A 12,302-nucleotide genomic window follows, 5' to 3' on the forward strand; every position below is an offset into this window, starting at 1 on the left:
TTACAACGTCGTTTTTATATAGCGTCGTTGTTAATTTATTTATACGACCTTTCCTTAATTTTAAACGACGTTTATGTTATCATATAAACGTCGATAATTTAAAAAAACCGACGTGGTATATAAGATTTGTTTATAAATAATGGGTTTTCTGTCTTTCTGTCGTCTTCATTTTTCAATTAGGGTTTCAACTTTTTCTCACCTCTCTGGAGGCACATCACCTGTCTGTCTCACCTCGCTTTCATTTTTCAGTTTGGATGTTGATGTGTGTGCGCGTTTGTGTATCTGAAATACACAAACACGCACACAGCATCTAAAACATTGTCTTTCTGCACAGAAGGAGATGCACTCTTTCTCAGCTCCTCCATGATGGGGTTCTCTGGGTTGATCTCCATGGTCTTCTTGCTCGACATGTACCCAGCCGCTCTGTTATCTCTCAAGGCCTGAGCCTTCATGATTCTTTCCATGTTGGCAGTCCAGCACGGTCAGACGGTCAGACACCACAACCTTCTCCACTCTGTCACCCAAAACATCCTTCACAACCTTGCAGAGTCCCTCAAACTTCTCCTTCAACTCTTCCTTCTTCTTTGCCTCGTCTTCACTCTCATCAAGCTTGAGACCTTCCTTGGCGGCTGAGACAAGCTTCTTGCCCTCAAACTCCTTGTGAGAGTAATTGGCACATCATCCACTTCTAAAACATTGCCTTTGTTCATTCTGGTTCGATTATGATGAGGAACAATGGTAAAAAACGAATAATGGTTCGACTATGATGAGGAACAGAGTTCATTCTGGTAATGATAAACGAATAATGGTAAAAAATTTGTACGTCGTTAATTTAACAAACCGTCGTGGTTAGTACAATTATGCGACAGTAGAGTTATGGATACTGTCGTAGTATAGTATAATTAAAAAGTCGATAAATTTATATTTACAGTCGTGGTAACTTAATTTAAATCGGCGATTTTTTTTGTAATTAACCGTCGTAGATTCCTTTGAATTTATGCGTCACTGACTAAGAAAATTGGGTCGTGTTTATTAATTAATTAACACGGCGTCTTATTTTTATATCGTCGTCTTTACTTTCTACGGCGGTGATTTCATAGATGCAGTTGTTGTTTTTAGGTTCAGATTTTAACTCTGAAAAATACGTTTGTAATAAGACGACGCTTTTTTAATTTGGTGCGTCTTGGTTTAAAAATATCTATACGTGTACCTGTTTTTTAGGTGTTTAAAGTATGTTTCTACGACGGGTTTCTATTACCGTCGTCTTTTAAAAAACAACGACGGTTTTTTGATCTACCGTCGTTGTTTACTGGTCGTCTTTTGCCCTTTTTGTAGTAGTGTACGTCCGTTAGTACAAACATATCAACATCTTAAAGACATACAACGGCGGTTAGCTTACAAAATTTGACGTTGTATATGTAAACAACGTCAGTAACGACTTTAGAAAACACGTTGTAAATACAACCCACATCGGTTATACAAAACAAGATGAAGTGGTAACGTAATAACCCACTTCGGTGATTCAAAACAAGATGACGTGGTAACGTAATAACGTCGTTTTGTGTTCTTTTCGACGTCTAAAATAATCTAGGACGACGTTTTGTGTTGTTTAACATCGTTGTAAAGGGATCCAACATCGGTTATGTCATTTGTCATTTCATTTTAATATGACTTTTATATTTTATTTAATTCCTAATATTCCTAATAAATTCAAAACTAATTCCAAAAAATAAACTAACAACTACCGTGCATTCATTGAAATGTTGTCTCTCACCTAAAGCTTTAAAAAATGTAATTTTACAAATATTTTTTTATTGTATTTAATTACTAATATTCATAATATATTTAAAAAAATCTAAAATGGTGTAAACATTATTAAATTATACAAGAATTATAGGTTGATAAATGGTTGTTGTGCAATTAATTTCATAATAAAGAGAGAAAATGTTTTTTTGAGAACATTTCCTATTGCATAGAGAAAATGTTTCTTTTGGTATAAAAGAAAACAAATGAATATTAATGGGGGTAAACTGGGCATCGAGAAAAGTCAACCTATCTATCTAAAAAAATCAACTACACATCATGACGGCCATTAATTCAAATTTTTATATAAATCCAAAGATGGGCTTAAATTGATCCCACAAAAACCCAGCCAATGAATGCTTGAAGTTTTGGGTTTTTTTTCATTTTGCATAAAAAGGAACACTTGTCAATATTTGAGTAGAGAGATACAGTGTACTCAATAATTTCTCGTAATTTGCTCTCAACCAAAAGCCAATGGGCTAAAGGTCATAGAAAGGAAATAGGGTTTCATAATCTCCTGCAGTTAGCTCGGCTTAATGGTTAAAATTAAGATAGGATTAAAGCTCCCAATGTAAGCTAGAGAGAGAGAGAGAGAGAGAGAGAGAGAGAGAGAGAGAGGAAAAGGCCCAAGAAGGGCAAAGATGACTGCAAGTAATTTTGCCAAAAACAAAATTACGCCTATCTGTCGATTCCATGCAGAAAACGGGCTTGCATAAACTAGATTATCTCTTTCCCACTAAAGTCATGTGGAGCCTTGAAATTTCCAACTAATATTAATATTCTGTACCTGTCGATCTACTGAACATGTGCAACAGCACACTTAAGCTGACAGCCATTAGCAAAGTCCTTCGCAAAGCACTATATATAAATGGAGGGTGTTATCAGCTTTAAAGCATGTATCTCTAGAGGTGTCTATAGCTTCTAAGATTTTACATTTATTACTATCTTCCTTAGTTTCCATTTCAACGTTCACTTTTGATCGATCCTGGTTGTAGTCGTGTATTTGTGTTGTAAGTTGTGATCACAAGAAAGAGGTCCTAATTTTCTAATCTTCTTTTCTCATAAGGAAAGGAACAGTGTGTTCCTATTAAAGTCCAAAGACAAAAAGAGCATTAGAAAAAGAAAAGATGACGGAGAAGGTGACTGTGAGCATAAGGGAGTCAACGATGGTGAGACCTGCAGAGGAGTCGACGCCTCGGGGCTCGCTGTGGCTCTCCAACTCGGACCTAGCATTCCCACCCTTTCACACGTCCTTTGTTTACCTTTATAGACCAAGCGGTGAGCTAAACTTCTTTGACCAGAGAGTGCTCAAGCAAGCGCTCAGCAAGGTCCTCGTGCCCTTCTACCCCATGGCCGGTCGATTCAAGCTAAACGACCAGAATGGCCGTGGGGAGATTGATTGCAATGCGGAGGGAGTGCTTTTTGTTGTGGCAGAGAGCAACTCTGTCCTTGATGATTTTGGCGATTTTGCGCCCACTTCCGATTTCCTTAAACTCATCCCCGCCATGGATTACTCGGTTGGAGTATCCTCAAATCCCCTTTTGGTGTTACAGGTATTTAATATTTATCATCCAAGGTCTTTTATATTTTGTATGAGTATATACGTATATTCTTGTTGCATCATTTATAAATGTCTTTTCCTGGAGAAATTCTCTCCCGTGTTACTCTTTACATAATTTTGATCTAGTTTTGGAACCGAATAAGATGTTTCATTGAATTTTGTCATTTTAAATTATCAAGTCTTAGGTCAACTAGCTATTGGTTTAATGGCACTTCTCTTCTCAAATAGTTGAAGAGGCTGTAAGATTCATTCCTCCTCTTCATTGATCTGAAAAATAAATAATTAAAACCTTCAAATCATAGAACATATTGATGGAAACTAAATATTATAAATGTCCATTAGGAAATAAATGTAAAGTTAATTAGAGGGTGTCTGCACCTTCTGGTCTGTAATGTAAGGACAGCATGTGGTCCTTCAGATCTGGTTATACCTTTTCTCTATTAGTATTAGGTAAGGTTAGGGGGTTTAGAATCTCGATCTTTTCATGGTCTCGATTTCTTTTCATTTTGGGATCTGTTGTTCCCAATGTTGTTCCCAATGGATCTGTTATAAAAAGACAATAAAAAAAAAAAAAATAAATCCAGTTAAGTCATCTCAGCGAGCACCTCCCCCTATCTCTCTCGTTCGCCTCTGCGGTACTATTGAACACAGCGACAGTGATTGGGGAGCCAAAAATTAGTAACTTTTGGTTAACCAAAAATTATTTTTTAAATTTTGTATTAAAATAAGTTAATTGCTGGAAAGTATATGTGTCAATTTTAGACTGCTTGAGGAGAAATTTCTATTTTCCTTTTGGGCCAGCGACGCTGCAGCACATCCTCAGATTTAACAAATGAATCTGTGAACATCCTAAAATATATTATGTGATGAAAAGGCTGCAAAAAAAAAATTTACATCCCGTGAAGACCCTTATGTGACGATTTATAAAATTTCCTCACTTATCTTACGTAACTGTGACAAAATATTGGGCGTCACATATAATTTCGTCATAGAAGGCTGATTTTCTTGTAGTGTCTTAGCACCACCCTTATTCCTACGGGATGTTATTACCCATATTATGTGAATCTATATTTTTAGCTACCCAGTTTTTTTTTTATTTTTTATCAAAAGTTCAAAATAATATATTATTGACTTTAACATATTAAAGTTTTATCAAATATTTCTTTATCATTCTCTCAACTTCAGTCATTTTCATCCAATTTTTAAAAATATCAATAGTTTGTCAATATTACAGCTTTTTGGACTATATTTATGAAATCAACAAAATTTAAGACTTGATGGGACACTCAAGATAATTTGGGTACATGCATAAATACAAAAATGCACATGCACGCTTTGTGGTTTAGGGTCTTGCAAATTTTAACTTAACTAACTGAAATTGGGGATTCTCGATCATGCCGAGAGCTTAGAAAGTATATATTTATATATATGCAAACGCAGGTAACGTATTTCAAATGTGGTGGAGTGTCACTTTCAGTCGGAGTGGACCACCGAATTGCAGATGGAGCATCTAGTCTACACTTTGTAAATACATGGTCTGCTATCGCTCGTGATGATCTTGATCTCTCAAATATTAAACCACCCTTAATGAACAGGATGTTACTTCGTGCCCGAGATCCACCTCAGCCAGCATTTCCTCACGTTGAATATCAACCTTTTCCACAGATGAAATTAGCTTATGATCATCTGAAAAGCACAAGTAAAATTACTACGTCCATTTTTAGATTTACGCGGGAGCAGCTCAACATCTTGAAAGCCAACTCTGTGGAAGATGACGGTGGGAATATTAATACAATCAAGTATAGCACATTTGAGGTGTTGGCAGGTCATCTTTGGAGATGTGCTTGCAAGGCACGTAAACTGCCAGATGATCAAGACACCAAACTTCTCATTCCCATTGATGGACGGTCGAGATTTCAACCCCCACTCCCACCAGGTTTCTTTGGCAATGTCATTTTTAGAGTCGCACAAATTGCTGCAGCTGGGGATCTCCAGTCCAAACCAACATCGTATGCTGCAAGCTGTGTTCATAATGCTTTGGTCCAGATTGATGATGATTATCTCAGATCAGCCGTTGACTATCTTGAGCTTCATCGTCCTTGTGCTTCCCCACTTGTTATGGGGCCTCCGTCTATGAGGTGCCCGAATCTCCGGATAAACAGTTGGGTTAGGCTGCCGATTCACGACGCTGATTTTGGTTGGGGTCGGCCCACTTTCATGGGACCTTGCACACAATTTGACGGGATGGCTTTGTTGTTACCAAGCGCAACTAATGATGGGAGCTTATCACTGATGATTTCTCTGCATTCTGACCACTTGAAATCATTTTCCAAGTTGTTGTATGATATATGAGGAAATGCGAGGGTCGAAGAAATTTGGTTCTGTCCGGTTTGAATTGCTGTTATTCCCTTCATCTTTATTGGTGTTCAAATTTGAATTTGTGTATTGGTTCGTGCACGTTGCTTGATTGAGTGTTGAAACTTTATTTCGAAAGTGTGGTGGACTTGTTGTCCACAATGCTGGTTGTGTTGTATTGTGATTCTTAATAGAGGATTCTCTTTCTCATGAAATAAAAAGAATATTGGAATCAAAAGAGTAGGAATCATAAATTCCTCAAAGAGAAAAAGGTACGAAAACTTTGTAAAGAGATTATCAAAATGGGAGATTCTCCATTACGAACTATTAAAATGCGAACTTGTTACAGAGTTTCGTTTTTAACCGGCTGATTGTTTCTATGGTGCAGATTAAAACAACATTTAATATCCCGTTTCCAACTCTCCATCTCCTTCGTCCCTCTCTTCCTCCGTTCTCATTTCTTCCCCCATCTGTATTGCTGAAATTTTACTTCCTTTTATTTTTATTTTTTTCCTTCCATCTCCCTCCCTTCTCTCGCACTCGTCGCTCCTTCCTCGCTTTCTTCTTCCATTCTCATTTCTTCCCCCATCTGCGTGGCTGAAGTTTTCTTTTTTTCCTTACATCTCCTCCTTCTCTCATTTCTTACGGTAGCTCCTCCTCTGTCTCTCCCTCTAATTTCCCTTCTCTCTGTCCTTCCCTATTCTTCTCTCCTCTCCACAGTTGTTTGCTTTCTTCTGGGATTGGAGAGTTTGTTGGGGGTTTGGATTTTGACTGTGGGGCTTTGGGTGTTTCTGGTGGGGAGCATTTGGGTTGCTGTATTTTCCTTCTTATTCCTTCCTCTTCCACCATTTTGGATTGTTGCTCTGGTTCTTTTGTTTTGCCGTTTTCTCCATTTTTCTTTTTTTCTTTTCTATTCTTTTCTGTTCTATTGTTTTTTTCCTAACTTGTTTCGGCTTCCCAGAAAAAAAAAAAAAAAACCAATTCCTTTCTCAAAACCATAAATTAGTCATACATCAATGCAGAAGAACTCAGCCAAAATCATTATATAAAAAAATAACAGAAGGAAAAGTTATGTTATTGCCATGGATGAAAGCAACAGGGAAGAGAGTGTTGTGGAGGGAGAAGCTTAGGTAGTGGATTGGAAATGGAGAAGTGCGAGAGAAGAGAGGGAGATGGAAGGAAAAAAATAAAAATAAAAAGAAGGAAAAATTCAGCAATACAGATGGGGGAAGAAATGAGAACGGAGGAAGAGAGGGACGAAGGAGAAGGAGAGTGCGAGACGGGTTATTAAATGTTGTTTTAAATCTGCACCATAGAAAAAATCGGACGGTTAAAAACGAAATTCCGTAACAAGTTTGCATTCTAATAGTTCGTAATGGAGAATCTCCCTTATCAAAATAATTAGAAATCTGAACGCCCCTCAAAGGTTATAAAAGTCTTATTTATAGGCCTATAGATACATCTTAATGATTGTACTTGCAGAACATACATTCCTAATGTAAAAATCGCTATTAATGATTGTATGTTCAAGATGCAAATTTAAACCAAGTAATGAATGTACATTAGGAATAGACACTGTACAATCAAGTACGTTGTATGATTCACAATGCACTAATACCTCTATGAATTTTGGCATCTTTATATTAGAAACAATGAACTTTGGGATCGTATCTAAATGAAGTGTTAAATTGCAAAATGGGCATGGTCGGGCCTCTTTATTTTAGGGCCTCCTTAAGCGTGGATAAAGGTTCTCTAGGCTTTATTTTTGGCCTTATGGGTCCAGTTACTTACTTAAGTGATGGGTCTAATTATTTACTTTCTTTGGGAGACCAACCTTAAATTTGGTGTAAACAGAAGCTCCTTAAGTTCTAAATTTGGTGTCAACAGAAGCTCAACAAAAGCTCAACAGAAGCCCCTTAAGTTCTAAATTTGGTGTCAACAGAAGCCCCTAAGTCTTAAATTTGGTGTCAACCACACTACTCTTTTCGATCCAATATGAAGTCTTAAATTGGTCAACCACGGCAAAACCCAAAGGAATAAAATACTCCTTCAAGTTCTGTTAGAGATTCCTATATAAAGACTGCTCAAAGTCGATTCAAACACTTTTTTTTTTGGGGTCTGAAACTCGTCTTCAAAGATTACACATAACGCATTTAAAAAAATCTTGACATATTATCTTTTATTCAAAAACATATTTCTAAATAGATTCCGAAGATTTTAGAGATTTCAAATCATAGGTCACAATAGCCACATATTTCCAATATGATTACGACTTCGAGTCTAACTTCTCCAATTGATGCATATTGTCAGAGGATGATGTGGTCCACCCGTCGTCCCTTTAGGCCCGAATGCATGAGTGCAAAATGGGCATGATTAGGCCTCTTTGTTTAGGGCTTCCTTAGGCGTGGATAAAGGTTCTATGGGCTTTACTTTTGGCCTTTTGGGGCTAGTCACTTACTTAAGTGATTGAGGCTAGTTATTTGCTTTTTTGGGAGACCTTACCTAAATTTGGTGTCGACAGAAGCCCCCTAAGTCCTTGAGCAGTTCCTCTTTGTCGAGGACTTCACTGGTCGTGACAAGGTGGGTTGTGCCAAAAAAAGAGCCTATTCCGTCAGTCCCGTTCCCTTGTTTTTGGCATGCACATTACGTAGTAGGCCCCCAAATTTGGTCAGGAAAACTACCTACTCTTCTACTGAGATCGCTCTCATAGGTGCCAGCGTGATTCAAAAAATGGCTGGTTTCCAACTGGGAGCGCTGACAAGACCCATCCTGGATTCTCCTTTGGAATTCGCGACGAACTCCTTGCTTGTCCGACATCTAGCAAATGTCGGGGCCATATTACTAAAATGCCCTTAATACAATTGAAAATAAAAAAACTAAAGGGTTTGACTCTTGCCGAAAAAGTGACAGAGTTTCCCATGTAATGGACTCAAAACCAAAATTTTCACTTGTAGAAAGAAATACAATAATAGGTTCTCCAATCTTGCACCATGCACAAGATACCACAATCCACAATTCCACATTGACAACTATAGGGTTTCAGACCGTTTAAACAAACTATCGCCTCTCAATCCCCAAAGGAAATATAATAGGGTCTCTCACCCATCAACCATTGTTGTCACGGATACATCTCACTCTAGAATTGATCATAACATATACTACAAAGTGTTTACTCTATGGCTACATCCAGGTCACACCTTAGACTGCTTGCTTACATACTTTTCTTGAGGGATTAAGTAATTTTTAGTTCTCGATTTATTCGAAACCAAGATATAAGCCCACAAAAATTCAATTCCCAGTATGGTCACAGCATTACAGAGCTAGCATCACCTGCATCTTTTCGAAACAACATGCGTAATATTTATATATCAGTCCCATTCTCCTGGACCCCTGTAGTCAAAGGTGTTTGTGGTCCCACCCTTGGATCTAATCTAAGGGTGGAGAAAAAACTTATTTTAAAATCCATATTTTTTACTCTATTTGTTAAAAAACACATTTTCTGGAAAGAAAAAAAAAGAAAAAAAAAAGAAGGGAAGAAAAAAAACACGTTCTGAAAACTTGGAGTGCAGCCGCTGTAGAATTCGAAGAGCCAATTTGGGTGTTATGACTTTTCTTGTTCTTCTTCACCACTTTGATTCAATTTTTCTGATTTGAAATCCTAGATTTGAATGATTGAGGAACCCAGATTTGAAATCATAACTTTCTTGCTCTTCTTCACCTTCGATTCAACACATCATTGATTTATCAACCAACCAATATCAATTTCTCAACCTAAAAAAAAAAAAAAATTGTTTTTATATAAAGATTGCTCTCTTCACTACTACAAAAAAGGTAAAAGACGACGGGAATTCACCGTCGTGTGTCGGATTTTTAAACCGTCGTAAAATCGACCGACATCTTTTCCAAAATAAAACCACGACGGTAAATCACCGTCGTTGTTATAACAAACAACGTCATTAACAAATAACAACCGACATCTGTATACTGAAAAATGAGCCAAAAAATTGTCAAGGATAAGAATAGACGACCTATTTTAAACAAAAAACGTCATGTAAATAAATAAAAGACGTCTTTAAATAAATAAAAGATGACGTTATTAAAACATACTACGTCACATCTATTTATATCACCGTCGTGAAATAAATTTTCCACTTCGTTTTTTCCATTAATATTGACGTGGAAATAGCGGTTAGGGTAATTACTTACGACTCATGTATTTCTATAAACAACGTCGTCCACAAATAAAAGATAACCGTGTTTCAGAATTTATACGTCATCTTTAAACACAAAACCATCGTCTAATATATTTTAAACTGCTCGAATTTCCAATCGATCGCTGTATAAATTTATATTAACGACATGATCTGAAAATAAACGACGTGGAAAATATGTTAGGCTCATGACTTACGACACATTTATTTCTATAAACGACGTGGTATTTGATAGACAACGTCGTCATCTTGTAAAAGACAGTCGTGTTTATAAATTTATACGTCGTCTTTACCAAAATAATAGTCGTCTAATCTATTTGAGACGGCGAAGTTTTTCATCCAATCGCCATAGAAAATATGTTTAACGACATAAGAATAAAAAAGAGACGTGGATATTCCCATATAACGTTGTTTTTTAAAAGAACGACGTCCAAATATCACTTTACGTCGACAAATTTACCTCTGGATTTCAAATAACGTCGTGAATTGTTAATTTTCCAATTCGTTTATTACATAACAAGTGACGTGGTAAAATTTAAGACGACGATTTTTGAGTTGTTACGGACGAGTTCATGATCTAAGATGTCGTCTTTTGTAAAGTTCAGGTTCAATATCTCGGCTTTTAGACGTCGGTATTATGGTATTGGAGTCGTGTTATTTGTAATTACATGTCGGCTCTTTATGCTTCTCCGACGTGATATCGTTAATAACTGTTTCACAATACCGTCATGGTTCTTCATTTTTACGTTGCTTTTAGACGTCGGTAAATACGTTGCCGTCGTTGAATGATCCAAAACGTCGTTTTTTATTGACAATTTTATTAAAACAGACATCTATTTTTCACAGTTTTATGAGGACCGTCGTTTTATAATATTGAACCAGTATTTTATGTACTGATTGTTTTGTGGCCAAAACCTGCATAATGAAAGTGAAGAAAACACATTACAATTTATTACAAAATTAATGTCATACAGTAGTGCCGTTTAGGGCATAAGTAATTTCTTAAATTACAAGAGCATCATTCAATCCAAATATCTTCACACCCATCTCGAATATTTTGACTCCCAAACTCACCCACCAGTTCATCAAATGTGTCAACATTTGGCATCCCTCTAGTAAATGGCTCACACTCAATTCTCACATCACCTAAGACATCATCACCAATAACATCATTATATTCTCTATTAGGCATTGATAACACTATCGACCAACCACAATGCATTGGGTCGTCAACAAAAAATACTTGTTTGACTTGAGAAGCCAAAACAAATTGGTCATTCCTATGTCCAATTTTACTCAAATCTACAAGGGTAAATCCAAGTTCGTCGACTACAAGGCCGGAAGTACTATCTATCCAATCACACCTAAAGACTGGGATTGTAAACTTTTGGTAGTCAAGGTCCCAAATTTCTTGAATGACACCATAAAAACCCATATTTGAGAGAATTGGGTTTTTATCTTTGGCATTAGCAAATTGCATGGTATGCGCAAGTAAATAAACTCCACTATTTTGAACTGTCCGCACATCATCTTGTGCCTTGATGTTAAATTTAACACCTTTAATAAGATAGCTCCTATATGATGGCACTGCCATGTTTGGACCAGCTGCTAGTCACCTTAAATTTTCTGATACGCCATGATTGTCTCCCTCATTAAGTTCACTTTGAACCTGCAAATTAATCATATCTTAATTCAATCTAACATAGAAAGAAGAAAATTAAAAGTCCAATATGTTATTGAATAACATATACCTTGAAGCGTAGCCATTGAATGAAAGTGCTATTGTGCTTATCTTGTAGCCACTTTGTTCTCTTTCTAAATTTTGGATAAGCGGTCTTGATGTGGATCATATGTTCCCTACATGACACGAAAAATTCAAGCATTACGGTCCCAAACATATAAGATAAACATAAGGAATAATTTAAAATGGAAACTTAAAGAATAAAACTCATACTCGATATAAGGTAGGACTTCCTCCGTATTCTCCAAGACATATAGATGTGCTTGGTTCAACAGGTCCCGATCAACTAAGCTCACTGTGCAACCTGATAATGGCTTTGAAACTCCTATCTTTTGACTTGATGGCACTCCAATTGTACTAATATTAGATAAATGTTCGGTGCAAAATTCTACAGCTTTTTCAGCTATATAACGCTCAGCAATGCAACCTTCGGGATGAGTACGGTTCTGAACATACCAATTTAGAACTTTCATATATCTTTCGAACGGATACATCCATCTAAAATATACTGGCCCACATAGACGAACTTCTCTGACAAGATGTATTACTATATGAACCATGATATCGAAGAATGAAGGTGGAAAGTATTTTTCAAGCAAACACAAAGTAACTACAACATCTTCTTCCAACT

General features: G+C 36.7%; 1 protein-coding gene across 1 annotated transcript; it reads left to right on the forward strand.

The window, feature by feature from the left end:
* Positions 1-2,724: 2,724 nt before the first annotated feature.
* Positions 2,725-5,957, forward strand: LOC148295572 (shikimate O-hydroxycinnamoyltransferase-like). Its single transcript, XM_088249948.1, has 2 exons — positions 2,725-3,356; positions 4,805-5,957. Exons 1-2 carry the CDS (start codon positions 2,931-2,933, stop codon positions 5,714-5,716), a joined length of 1,338 nt encoding a protein of 445 aa, XP_088106074.1. The 5' UTR covers positions 2,725-2,930; the 3' UTR covers positions 5,717-5,957.
* Positions 5,958-12,302: the final 6,345 nt, after the last annotated feature.

This window comes from Prunus avium, chromosome 3, assembly GCF_965620075.1.
Source record: "Prunus avium chromosome 3, drPruAviu1.hap1.1, whole genome shotgun sequence".
NCBI classification, from domain to species: domain Eukaryota; kingdom Viridiplantae; phylum Streptophyta; class Magnoliopsida; order Rosales; family Rosaceae; genus Prunus; species Prunus avium.